Here is a 14,584-nt window from a genome sequence, read left to right as displayed (position 1 = left end):
TGAGACCTGCTGTTGTATGGTTTACCTTGACATTGACAAAAAGACAAAAGAAAGTAGAGCCGAAGGAGTTGAAGATGCAGCCAATTTCATCGGGAAGAGTGACGGTGCAGATACTACGTTTTGGAGGCAAGGGAAGAGAGGCGCATTTGAGATGGAAAGGTCATGGCACGGAGGGCAGGCAGGAGGAAAAGAGGAAGGCCAAGGAGGAGATTTATGGATGGTAGTTTGAAGAGGCAGATGTAGAGGATGGAGGGATATGGAGACGGTTGTGGTGACCCCTAATGCGAGCAGTGGAAAAGAAGAAAAGTCCATTATTAGTGTTAGTTTTACTATAAATCCCTGCAAAGGAGCTGTTACCATACAACAGTTTGATTTCCCTCGCAGCTGAAACTGCTGTCGAGATACAGAAAACGACCCTTCGGACCAATCAGATTGGACCATCCAGCAGCTCTGTGGTGGAGCTCTGTAGAACATGCAGTAGTAGTGTTGAGCGTTGTAGTGAGCTGTAGAGAGCGTTGAGTGAACCGTGTGCACCTGTGGGAAATAAGTGTAGGGGATGAGTGCAGAATGTGGACGTGTGTTACAATAATAGATGTCGGTTGCAGCTCTGGCTGCCGAGGGAAAGGAGCGATGTTGCTCGGTTTAATTGGTTGTCTATGAAGCAGCTGTCAGATTGGCTGCTCGGCTGTAAGTCTTAATTACACTCCGTTGCATGCTGGGATGCTTACATGCTCGCTGAGCAGCCATGGATCTTTCTCTTTTAATGGAGGAGGATCGCTCTCATTCTTTCCCTCTCTTTCACACTTCATACTTCTAGCTGTCTATAACAGGTTTGCATAACGCTATCTTTCAATGAATAGATATAAATAGATGTCTAGGAGTTTTGCTTACACTATTGGAATGTCTCTCCACTCCCTCACTCCATCCCCCTCTCTCTCTCTCTCTCTATCTCTCTCTCTCTCTCTCTCTGTCACTCTCTTTTTCAGTTCATACTCATAGCTGTCTATAACAGGCTTGCATAATGATACCTCTCTGTGAATAGATATAAATAGATATATAGGAGTTTTGCTTACATCATTGAAACTTCTCTCTTCTCTCTCACTCCATCTCTCCCTCTTTGTCTCTCTATCTTACTCCACCTCTCTCTCTTTCTCCATACTCATAGCTGTCTAAAACAGGTTTGCATAAGAACACCTCCCAGTAAATATAAATAGATATTTTTGAGGGTTTTTTTTTTTTTGCTTACACCATCGAAACATCTTTCTGCTCTCTTACTCTATCTCTCCCTCTATCTCTTTATCTCTCTCACTCTATCTCTCCATGCTCATAGCTATCTATAACAGGTGTGCATAAGGACACCTCACAGTGAAAAGATATGAATAGATCTCTGAGTTTTGCTTACATCACTTCTCTTTCTCTTTCTCTCTATTCTCTCACTTCATCTCTCTTTCTCACCCCACTCACTCTCCATACTTCTAGCTGTTTATGACATGTTTGCAAGAGGACACCCCTAAATGAATAGATAGAAATGTCTATGATTTTTGTTAACTTATTTGAAACTTCTTTCTTTTACTCCATCCATCCATCCATCCATCCATCCATCCATCCATCTTTCTCTCTCCCACTGTCTTTCTCTCATACTCCATCTCTCTCTCCATTCTCATGTGTAGAGTGTGTGAGAGCAGTTGTAAATTTTTCTGCCATTCTATTCACAATTTTTTCTGTAAAACATCTCGGATTAATTTAGTGTGTGTGTGTGTGTGTGTGTGTGTGTGTGTGTGTGTGTGTGTGTGTGAGTGTGTGTGTGTGCAGCATGGCGTCTCCGAGCACGAGGCTGTGTGAGAGTTTGACTCGCCGTCACATGTGCAGGGCGAATGTGTAGAAGAGCGTGTGTTAGCGGTTGGAGATGTGATGGGGCATGAGAATATTGTCTTTGCCTCCTTTTTTTAATCTTGACAAAGTGTTTAAACTGATCCAGAAAGGAATTGTTTTGAATGCCTGGTTTCCCTCCTTTTATAAGTAATGAAGCAATAATGAAAGAGCTGTCTCGGTACGGGCGAACCGTCCCGCTTGAAAGTCCCCACTAGTTAAGCACTTGGTGTCTTTCAGAAGAAAAGTTTTCATGGTTTTAAATGAAGGTCAAGACTGATGATTTCGACTATAACATTTTTGTTTTCACTGATGCAGAAAATCTTTTTCGTGCCTGTATTGAAAGACAGAGTGACTTTGGTGTTTCCAAGCGACCGGGGCAAGACGCAGCTGAGCCTGCTGAAACCGTTTCCGCTGCAGCTACAGCTCGGCCTGCTGCTAAACACCCCGCTAATGCTGCTGCACCAGAGCCTAGGGAGGGTGAGCCCCAAGCTCAGACTGCAGCCAAGAGGTCCACCAGCGACATATCCACCCCAGAGAAGCACTGCTTGGTCAATCCGGACCAGGAGAAGGGCTGCTCGCCGAACCGGACCGGGAGAAGCCCTGCCAGGCTGAACTGGGCCCAGAAAAGCACTACTTGGGAGGATGGGATCGGGGGAAGCTGGAGCCGTGCTGGAGCTGCCTGCACTGGCAGAGGCAGGCACAGGGGTGCAGAGCTGTTGCCAGAAGACACTGGTCACTAGACCAATGCAAGGGGACGGGGAGACGTAGGGATGGAAGAGGAGCCCCTGTTTAAAGGGACTAAAAGAAAGAAACAAGGCAAGGGACAAGAAAAAAGCAGGCAAAGAAAGAGATGAAGGTGGAGAAACCTGAATCAGGCAACAACATGCAAGGTCAGATTCAGTTTTTAATCTAGACTCACAGGAGGAACCATTAAACATAGTATATAGCGATGAGGACATAAAAGAGTTTTTAAGAACCACCAAGTGGCAGAAAATATGTTTTTTGGGCCTATAAACAGTTTGGCCATGATATAAAACATTTTAGAAGAGAAGAAGCTTTTACAGATCAAGAAAAGTTTATACTGAAAAAACTGATAACGAAGGTCAATAGGGAAAATTTAGACTGATAGAGTGTGTGGTGTGATTTACTTTGAGTTTTTTAGCATTTGCTTGTTTTACTTCAATTCATTTTAATAAACAAAATCCAGGTTGTGAGTTTTAAAATAAATGGAGCAAGGGAACAAAGAAAAAGAGCAAAACTATATGAGCTCATAAAGCAGAAACGTGTTGGTGTTGCTATTCTGCAAGAAACCCACAATGATATCAGTAACGCTGCTGACTGGGTGAAAGAGTGGGACGGGTCGGCAATTTTAAGTCACAGCACATCACTTGTTGCCTTGCGGTCTAAACACAATTTATTCCCGTTTCTTACACTGTAGGAGATTTTTTTAAATGGGAGGCTTCTAGAAGTGAACGCTTTTTATAAGAATATGGTTTTTGTTTTTATATGTGTGTACGCTCCCACCAGTGCAGTGGAAAGAATGAGTTTTTTTACACAAACTTAACAATGTTATTTTAAACTGCATAAATAAGAAAAGTACACACTTCCATAGACAACACGCTCTCCCTGGCAAGATTAGATGGATTTATGGTTTTAAGCATCAGCTGACCTTTTTTACAAAGTGTTTTATTTTTCCAGTAGGCATCTCAGACCACTGCATGGTACAGTGTACTATCATTAAAAAGAATGTAAAACCTAAGAGTGCCTACTGGCATTTTAATACTGCACACAACAGCACAGGGGGGCGCTGGTTCGCTCACGCCTTAAAAGCGTCACAGAGAAAGTACTTCTTCAGTCTAGAACAAAAGAATGGACAGAAACGATTCATATAGAATCAGGGGATCTCATGTCAGTGCCTACTGTAATTCGCAAGCACACATATAGCAGTGAGAGGTCAGGGGCACAGGTAGTGGAGGAGAGCTTCCTCAAAGACCTGCCAAATCTCTCAGAGTCAGTGGCCAGGGAGTTAGACAGGGAGCTGACACTGGCTGAGCTTCAGGAGGCTCTCCAAGGCATGGAGAATGGGTGGGCACCGGGTATAGATGGTCTCCCTGTTGAGTTCTTCAAGGCATAGGGCAGGACGTGCCAGAGGTTCTACAGGACAGTGTAAAGGTTGGTCAGATCCAATCAAGCTGCAGGAGAACCGTCCTGACTCTGCTGCCAAAAAAGGGAAACCTGACCTAACTGAAGAACTGGCACCCGGTAATCACTACTATGCACTGGCTGCAAGCTGCTGTCAAAAGCATTAGCCTCGAGACTGACGAGCAGATCATTCACCATGACCAGACATATTGTGTGCCTGGCAGGTCGATATTTGACAATGTATACCAGAAAAAGGCTTTTGACCGGGTTGAGCATGAATACTTGTGGAAGGTGCTGGAACAGTTTGGGTTCAACCCTGGTTACATAACCATGATCAAGGTGTTGTACAGTGAAATTGAAAGTGTATCGAAGGTTAATGGTGGTTTATGCGCCCCTGTCAGGAATACTGTACACTCTAGCTATTGAACCTTTTTTAATCAAACCAAGAAGTCATCTTTCTGGTTTTAATATTCCACACGCTAATGCTTCACTCTACCGGTCAGCATATGCAGATGACCTGGCTGTAATGGTGGGATCCCAGTCTGATATGAATGTTTTAATTGATGTTTTAAAAGACTTTGAGATTTTATCATCAGCAAAAGTAAACCGGGAAGAGATTGAAGCAGTTTTAGTTGGGGAGTGGGGAAGGAGGCCTGGTGTGGAAAAGAGGTGGTTTTAAATACTTGGGTGTTTACCTGGAGAGTCATGAGTTTTTAAATAAAAACTGGGAAGGCACTGTAGAACACATCAAGGGCAGACAGAGCAGGTGGAAGTAGCTGGTTTTAATGATGTCCTACAGAGGGTGAATGCTGGTCATCAACAATCTAGCAGTGTCTTCTCTGTGACACAAGCTGGCATATGTGGATCTGCCGCTAAAACTGCTAGCGAACATCCAGGTCCTGCTCTTGGACGATTTCTGGGATGGTCTGCATTGGATTCCACAGAGTGTTTTTTCCATTTGCCCAAGGAGGAAAGCAGGCAATGGCTGGTTCATCTCGCCAGCAGGAATCATCTTCATCCAGAGACTCCTAAACGGGCTCTGGAACCTGGTATGGAGAACAGCAGCCAGTGGGCTTTTGCACATGGTGGAAGAAATTGGGCTCGACAGAACTTTGTTTTTAATGGACACAAGCACGCTGGATGTGTCTGGATTGTCTCTTACCGCTGACATTTTGAAATATGGACTTCTCTTAAAAAACGGACTATGGGCTGCGGACACTACACTGGCTTCTGGAGGACCTCTCCCGACCTGGAGGGGTGTAGGAAAGATGAATTTTGGAACAGTGTTGGGGAAGCCGCTCTACAGGGCCTATGTTAAAGTTTTAAACAAAAAATTAAGAGGGAAAACAACCAGCAGAGAAATGTTTTTGGTTTTAGTGATGATATTAAAGCAGAGTGGAGGCACTGTACAAATGTCTGTGCTTTTAAAAAATATTTTAAGTTTTTTTAATGTGAATTTTACCTTCCAGTGTTTTATTTTTGGTTTTAAGTACATCAGGAGAAACAGGTATATGTGCCAACTTCTTCTTTTTTCGGCTTCTCCTGTTAGTGGCGATCCACAGCGTATCATCTGTCTCCATACCCCCCTGTCCTTCACATCTGCCTCTTTCACACCAACTACCTGCATGTCTTCCTTCACCACATCCATAAACCTTCTCCTAGGTCTTCCTCTTTTCCTCCTTCCTGGAGGCTCCATCCTCAGCATTCTTCTATTGATATTCCCCATGTCCCTCTTCTGCACATGTCCAAACCATCTCAGAGGTGTATGTGCCAACTAATTAATTTTATTTTAGAGAGGGCTAAAATAGCCATATACCTAAGCAGAAACAACAAAGTAGCTCAAAATGCTGACTGTGATGCAATCAGAATCTTCTCCCGACTAATACAATCAAGGATTTTCCATGATTAGAATTTTTATGAGTATGGGGGACCTGAAGATGTTTGAGGTGGTGTGGTGTTGTGGAGAAGCTCTCTCTTTCTGTAAATGAGAAAGAATTGCACTTTACACCAGAACTGAACTAAATGCCCCCCCAGACTAAGGGGTCAACCTTATACAATATGGTATATAACATGACCTAAATAATAATAAATCGTAAAGGATTGTCAAAGTACAAAACTCTGTCTCTCTCTCTCTCTCTCTCTCTCTCTCTCTCTCTCTCTCTCTCTCTCTCTCTCTCTTCTCTCTCTCTCTCTCTCTCTCTCTCTCTCTCTCTCTCTCTCTCTCTCTCTCTCTCTCACACCATCTCACACTCATCCACACATCCATCCACATAGCCATCTATAACAGGATTGCATAAGGACACCCCTAAATTAATAGATATAGATTAATAGATAGATGCTTACATCACTAAAACTTCTCTTCCTACACTTCTCCTCTCTCTTTCTCTTTCTCTTTCTCTCTCTCTCTCTCTCTCTCTCTCTCTCTCTCTCTCTCTCTCTCTCTCTCTCTCTCTTTCTGCATAAATGCACATAAGACAAAGAGAAAATATGAAGCAAAAGAAGCTTTTCAAGCCTCATGTTTTATTCACTACAGATACCTGCAGATTTTAACCTCTCTTTCAGACACACAGCGAATCTAATGTTATCCAGTCGAATTGCAGATTCCTAAATCTTGCCTGTTCACGTTTGTACAAAATGAGCTGGAATATTTTAACTCAGAGGCAGAGCAGATATATGCAGATTTCGCTCACCGCTGCTCGATCCAATTTCCGGCTCATTTCATGTCTGCCTTTGCTGAATTAAAGCACCAATTCACAACACACTTAAACACCAATGAAGCAACAATTAGGTGGACCTTCTTGTGAGTCAGATATCCGGGGCACAGACATGCCACGGGTCATTTCCCATTTCCCTCGAGACACTTTTTACTGCACCCGAAGGCACGGCGTGATTAAGTGCGAAGTCATTTGCCTGCCTTTTCAAATGTTTTATTGTTCCTTCTTGCCTCCTAGACTCGATTGCTCTGTTTTATGAGACCTTCAGCAAACGATTGACTTTTGTGAATAGTAATGGAAATCAATCAAATTGTAGGAAGAATCAGAAGAAACAGCTGGATGGAATATACAGGACTGGGGAGGAATATGAAGGATCAGATTTAATCAGAGGTGAAAAAAATGTTGGTATACTTATAATTAAGGCTTAATTTTCTTCTTATATGGATTGTAGAACGGAGATGAACGTATATATTATATATATATATATATATATATATATATATATATATATATATATATATATATATATATATATATATATATATATATATACTGTTTATATGTACATGAAGCAGTTATGCGATACGATTCACCCCAATACCGATGCAGTGCGATACGATTTTTATTTGATTCTATCTGATTCAAATTTAATGCCATACGATGCAATGAAAACAAATTATGCAATGCAATTGATACCGATACAGATCATTAGCTTTTCTTTGGTTCTGAAACAGCAAATCATCAATTTACTTAAGTGCTGAGATGGTGCCGAGAGAATTCGTTTGAGAAACGGTTCAGGGTTCAACAGTTAAATTGATCTACGTGTAAAATATTAGTCACAAATTATTGGTCACTTTCTAAATAATAAAATTATATTATTTGATATATATAAATCACTTTTCTTACCCCGTGTGCGTTCGTGGGTTATTGGCTTTGTTCTGCCAATCGGTTTATCGCCAATGCAGTTAACACACGGACAAGAAGCTCTGGAGATCACAACTAGAGATTGGAGATTAAACAGTGCATCTCATCTCTCTCTATTCTCTCACAACTCTCACCAATTCCTATTGGTCAAGCACTTCCTACATATAAATAAATAGTTTTGTCAACACAAATGCCAACTTGTATCCGATGTACACTTTATAAATCGATGCATCACAATGATCACTTTGGATTTCGTGTAACCATGTCTCAAATCTCCCAGGCAATCAGGGCTCAATTGATAAAAATAATAATAATAATAATAATAATAATAATAATAATAATTATTATTATTATTATTATTATATGACAGCATTGTTGATTTCTCTGTTTTGGTTGGTCCAATCTTGATTATTTTACTGTAATAGCGCCCCCTGATGATTGGTCCTGGTTGTCCATAAAAATCCACAGACTTTCTAATATGTCATTGTTTCTATAGCAACTTTTTTAGAGACCTGCATAGACACTTGACATTATTACATTTAAGAAAGAAATATACGTAGACATTTATTTAATGATTATAAAAGGAATCTCTGACTGCAAAAAACTGACTAGCAAGTGGAAATATCTAAATTCTCTGACTAGCAAGTGGAAATATCTAAAATTTTGTTTAAATTGATCTCAAATGTACTATTATGCGATTATAATAAACCACATAACGGATCACGAACCCTCTTGATGATGGAAATGGTTTGCATATAGAACAAAAGCTTGAAATGGGTACAAATGGTTTGAAATAGGTTTAATAATCATGTATTCAGTTTATTGTAATCCTGTAGTGGGAAATTCTAGCGTGACTGTGTTTTCTTTCAGCGCACAGCAACCTCTTTGTAACATTTTGTAATTTTATAAATTTTTTATTTTATTTCATCTGTTGTGAAGAAATCTAGAACGTGAATGAATACAATAGATATAATGACAGCTTTTAATTTCATTTTGTCCTCAGTTGTCAAGCTGCTGTACAGAAACACAGCATGCTTTTTTCTCAACTCGAAATCTGAAACTGAGTGTTTCGAGTAAACAAAAACCTGATCCAAACAGAGCAGACGATGGCTAAGCCTTTCCTGGGCCTGGAAAGCACTTGGATGGAGGACTGCTGGAAAATACCAGGTGCTGGAGGATGAGGTGGTAAAGACTTTGTGCTACTATTTAGACGGCTGTGGATTCCAATCCATCCTGGCATTGCCAAGCTGTCTCTTTTGGACCCTTGATCAAGACCCTTAACCTTCATATGTTCATGTTAACTGTCAGTTCCAGTGGATTAGCGTGTTTGCTGAACGATTAGAGATGTAAATGCATGCCTGCTGTGCAGCAAAATGTTTGTAATAGTTGGACGGATATAGATTGGTCTGGACATCCAGTTAAACATCAGATGCGATCTTGTGTGATGATTTAAGAGCGGTTTGATCGCAGGAGCCTTTCAAATGGGACGTAGTGTAATCATTAATCAAATTCACACGCATTTCAACCTGAAGTGGGAGTGGCCTAATATTAATTTCTGTATTTGGATGTCAACTTAAAGTGGGTGTGGCCTAATATCTACAGGATATCCTTAATTGCACTTCAAGCTGATGTGGGCATGGAGCTGTATGGCCTAGAGCTTTGTTTTTCTCCAGTTTTATTGTATTCTCTTTGAAGAATAAAAAAAATATGAATAGTAACTCTGTGCCTCCAGGGGAAACTGGTAGAAATGTCAGTATGGAAAGGAAAATTAAGGAAATGTAAGGAAATGTAAGAGAAAGCAAGAAAGAAAAAAAGAAAGAAAGAAAGAAAGAAAGAAAGAAAGAAAGAAAGAAAGAAAGAAAGAAAGAAAAAAAGAAAGAAAGAAAGACAGACAGACAGACAGACAGACAGACAGACAGACAGACAGACCAACAGCCAGACACTCCCTTGGAGACTTTAACAAAAAAAAACAGTTTGCAGCAAACACAGCCACAGCAGCGGGTATTGGCAAAGTCCCCGACCTCATCACTTATCACAGCTGCATTTTAATGCCTTCATCATCATTCCTCTATTCTTTCCTCTCCATCTCTCCATCTGTCTTCATTTAGTACCTCTCCACACTACCCTTCATGGGCTATAAAGTTTCCCAAAAACACCGACAGCTTTCATCAGGAAGCCTCTTCATGTACACTCACAATTACATCAACTGGCAGTGGTGGACAGTAAGGAAGTAAATGTAATTCGTTACTGTACTTAAGTAGCTTTTTTGTGTATTTGTACTTTACTGAAGTATTTCCATTAGGGGAGACTTTTACTTCAACTTCACTACATTTTAAAGTCAAATATCATACTTTTTACTCAAATACTATATCAGACGTTGTTATTTTTTTTTGGATAAAAATTTAACTGGTCAACCACGCAGCAATCCACCAATCAGGGTCGAGAGCACGCTCTGTTTTAAAGTGGTTTTGATTGGCGCTTGGTGCATCTACTCATTACCGACATACAGTTCAGCATCAGTTCAAGCAGAACATTTAGAGAGAAATAAATGTACATTTGGATACTTTAAGTGAATTTGAAGGCAAGTGAAAGTTTTTAAGTGAAAGTGTGAAGGGGAGCACTTTTACTTTTACTGGAGTCATGTTTTACCTCGTGTATCTCTAGTTTAACTCAACGACGTGGTTTGTGTTCAGTACTCTGTCCATCACGGAATCATGGAGCAACCTATGGGAAGCGGTGGTACGAGAGGGTTCAACAAATTAGGCAAAGCACACAAAAATATTTTTTCACAAAGTGAACTCAAAGACAGGCTCTGAAATGTTAAAGGTTGACGTTTATTCTTTTTTGGCCACAAATCAAAAACGTGTCATGCTCACTTGTCACAGAAAAGAAAAAAGAAAAAGAAAAAAAAAACAACCAAACAAACAAACAAAAACCAAAAGCTCAGTCCGTACATCGGCATCGGCGTTGCAGCCCGCGGGCTTTTCTCAGCACATTATGTGAATAATAACACTATGAAGATTGAAATGTAAAAAAAAGAGGAAAATAAGTCTAAGCTCCAATCATGGTCATGTCCTTTCTTTCAGTTTGAGGGTTTATATGTATATACACGCACTTTTATGGTAAATATGTAATGCACAAGAGTGTTTTGTGTGTGTGTGTGTGTGTGTGTGTGTGTGTATGTAAGTGCTAGCCTCAGTCTCCAGAGGTCTTGATGACCTGGAACAGCGTGACGTTGTAGAGCACCTGGTGGCCGTTGTTCCAAGTGTAGAGCACACGCTCACGTGGGTTGTAGTCCATCATGGAGATGTGCGAGTACTGGTTGTGAAACGGAATGTCCGTGTACTCGTAGGTGGACGTGTTGGTGTAGTAGGCGAAGTAAATTTTGGCGCCGGCCAGATGCGAGTTGGTGACGTAAAGCGTTCCGCAGATCATGAAGGACTCGCCGGCGCTGCGCTTCGGGAAACCCGTGTCCCACGTCTGCAGGATTTCCAGGCTCTCGGGCTGCAGGCGGCTGATGACGATGTTGCCTGCATTGGCGATGGTGGTGTAGACGACCCACAGGCCGCTCTCGTCGGCCATCAGGTCGATATCGGACGATCCGCCCCACGAGTACGGGAAGGTGTTGTTATACCCGGCGCCGCTCAGACTCCGCTGCACCAGGACGCTGCGTGAACGGAAGTGGTACTTGATCAGAATGTTGCTCTGGTACTTGTTGTAGTAGAGCGAGCCGTTGTAGACCACGTGACCCGTCCCAGCCCAGGGGTGAGGCAGGAGGTGTTGAACGAAGTTTTGACCTTTCATGAAGTCGCTCAGGGTGCGGTACTCGAGCACGCGCCGCCCTTTGAAGTAGCCGTCCATTGACCACACCTTGAAAAAGAAAAAAGAAAGACAGGCAGATCCGTGAGCGGACGACGGTAAACGGCGAGATATTAAAATAGACGAGGATGGAAAATGAACTAGAGAGCAGAGTTATATGATGGCAGCGAAAGCGCAAAAATTAAATTGGATTCAATTTTTTTTTTATTTGCTTCTCTGTGGGACAGACACTTTCAATAAAGCAGTCATTAGGTTGATTAGCTGGGAAGAAAAAGGTTTCAGCAGTCGTAATGATCGACTCAGATGTGCATTTCAGGGCTTTCTCAGCACGGGTTAGTTACGCAGAAAGATGTGTGGATTTGATGCTGTAACAGGGGTCCAATAATAAGGTCAAACAAGGTCAAATGAGGCGAACAGCTACCACTGCTGATTCTTTACACAATGCTTTCAGCCCAGTTTTAAGTTGCTCTGAAAAACAGCATCTGGACTGAACTTTTTGGTCTTTTGTTTAAATTTTATCGTATACCATATATGTTATTCTTGTACTAAATAAATAAATGAATAATTCCCAAAAAAATTGTTAACTATAAAAAGATACAAATTCAGTAATTTAGTAAAACAACAACAAATGCAACAACTGCTGTTGTATAAAAGTCAAGTGAAGTTAAGTTTATTTCTATACCGATTTTCACAGCAGACATTGTCTCAAAGCAGCTTTACAAAATTTAACAGTTAAGGTGAACGATGTGTGGCAAGGAAAAACTCCCTTAGATGTTATGAGGAAGAAACCTTGAGAGGAACCAGACTCAAAAGTGGAACCCATCCTCATCTGGGTGACATTAAGAGTGTGATTATAGTCTTTAATCAATAAAGAACACTGGAGAGAGAGAACTAACATGAGCACTGGAGTGTAAGATTATGAGTAATGTTTTTTCTACAGTCTTATACAGTCATTTGTGGTTATAAAACTAGGAGCTACTGAGCAACTCGTAAAACAGCTCAACATTTGCAATCATCACAGATCCAACACCACCTTCTCCATGCCAGAGCCTTTAAACACTCAGAGAGGTCCAATGTCCAAACTCCATAAAAGAAGAAAATCGGATTGAAATTGAACTTTTCTTTTAATATCTTTTGACAGGTGTTTATAAATGTTATGTTTGATTAATGTATATATAGTATTTGGCAGATCCTCTTAGCCAAAGTGACTTTTAATGTATCTTATACACTGAGCAGTGATAGGGTTAGGGGCCTTACTCAGGGGCCCATGAGTGACAGCTGCACGTGGCTGGGATTTGAACTCACCACCGTGGGATTTATAGTTAATAACTTAACCTTTAAGCTACCACCTCCCGGTTGCATTTGTTTTTGGCAGCCAGAAATTTTGTTTTTTAACGTTTTTGCTAGAAATGTTCTTAAAGTCTAGAGAACAAGAAAGAAATGAAGTAGGTTTGAAAAAAAAAATACAAAGGACTAAGATTTGAAAAAGTGCACAGACACATTGTTCTTATTAGAATAGAAGTGTAGCCTATCACCTGTGGTGTCTCTAACTGTGATGTGTGTGTGTGTGTGTGTGTGTGTGTGTGTGTGTGTGTGTGTGTGTGTGTGGGGGGGGGGGGGGCACATCCTTTCTATCTCTGTATGTATATTCCTGCTGCTGTTGCACCATGACCTTTACCAGCTCACAGCAGCAAATCAATCCTGTTAGCGTCTTTCTCCTCCTCACGCTCCATGCTTCCTGCTCTCTCTCTCCCCATCTCTCTCTCTCTCTCTCTCTCTCTCTCTCTCTCTCTCTCTCTCTCTCTCAGCATGCATCCCATGGAACTCCTCCCAGACCTTTTCTCTGTTTATTTCTTATCCATATCCATACAGTTGGAGGCTTTCAGAAGACCGAGACGTCACATGCGGCTGGAGTTTGTTTCTCGTATTCGTCCTTCACGCTGTAATGAGGTCCCATTGAGAAATCGCCAACTCTCTTTTCATCTCCTTGTTTTCCACTTCCCCCAATTCTAATCCCCACTTATTTTTTTATCTCCTGCTGAGATCTGGAACATGATATTTCCACAGTTCCAGCAGCAGTCATGTATGTCTGAGACAGCTAGGCGTGGAGTATTGATGTGTGGTATGACAGGAATACGGTGCATGAAGTGTTGTTTTTGAAGGGGTCCTTTTTTTTTTTTTGGAGCCCTGCGGTTAAACTGCGGTCTCGTCTAGTATGTTACTCTTCAGCGGGCAGACTCCATGACAGTGTGACCGGTCCGATCGATCGTGCTATTAGCACAAATTCCTTTAGGCATATTTTGACTCATGCATTTGATACAATGTTTCACCATATCATTGTGTCAAAATAAAAACAAATCCTGTTTCTATGACATGTACATTTACGCCATTTGGCAGACGCCCTCATCCAGAGCGATATACAATGATCTTGGTTATACGGCTAAGCAATTGAGGGGTTAAGGCCCTTGCTCAGAAATGGGAATTCGGATCCGTGAAGTCCTACATCATATCCACTAAACCAGGGGTCTCCAATGTTTTCCAGAAAGGGCCAGTGTGGGTGCAGGTTTTCATTCCAACCAATCAATGGTCACACCTGATAGTCATTGAAAATGAAGATCATTAGATTTGAACAGGTAGAATTTGGTGTGGACTTGTTGGTTGGAATAAAAACCTGCACCCACACTGGCCCTTTCTGGAAAAGATTGGAGACCCCTGCACTAAACTGTTTACATTTACCATAAATTTGAGCTGTTTATCGTGTTTACGGCATTTCGCAGACACAGAGTTTGGCGGTTCTCTAATTAGACCCTACATACATTTAAGATGGGATTTCAACCCATGACCTTCTAATCAGAAGTCCAATATCATATCCACTGAGCTGTTACATTTACCATACATTTAAGCTGTTTACCATACATTTGAGCTGTCGGGATTTGAACCCATGACCTTCCGAATCAGAAGTCCAACATCTTATCTATTGAGCTACGATTTCCCAGCTACACATGACATTCACATGATATGCAGCCATCGTGATTAAATCGCCTTTAAATACTAAAATGGCTGTAAAATATTTATTTTTAGTAAATTAACAATAAATAAAAAAACATGGATGG

At 41.2% G+C, this 14,584-nt stretch overlaps 2 protein-coding genes across 2 annotated transcripts in view; one reads left to right on the top strand and one right to left on the bottom strand.

Moving 5' to 3' along the window:
* LOC310716615 (hemicentin-2) overlaps positions 1-14,584 on the top strand; it is a gene marked incomplete at its 3' end in the record, with an annotated part of 325,208 nt that overhangs the window by 210,347 nt on the left and 100,277 nt on the right. The window lies entirely within an intron of this gene.
* The window catches only part of olfm2a (olfactomedin 2a), a 64,099-nt gene continuing 59,980 nt past the window's right edge, over positions 10,466-14,584 (bottom strand). Inside the window, exon 6 of the mRNA XM_083524520.1 lies at positions 10,466-11,522. Coding sequence (XP_083380646.1) covers positions 10,848-11,522 — 675 coding nt within the window. The 3' untranslated portion in view covers positions 10,466-10,847. The remainder of the gene's footprint in view (positions 11,523-14,584) is intronic.

Source organism: Silurus aristotelis, assembly GCF_946808225.1.
Source record: "Silurus aristotelis genome assembly, chromosome: 21".
Taxonomy (NCBI): domain Eukaryota; kingdom Metazoa; phylum Chordata; class Actinopteri; order Siluriformes; family Siluridae; genus Silurus; species Silurus aristotelis.
The sequence above is the reverse complement of the archived record's forward strand: the minus strand, read 5'-3'. Positions and strand labels throughout refer to the sequence as shown.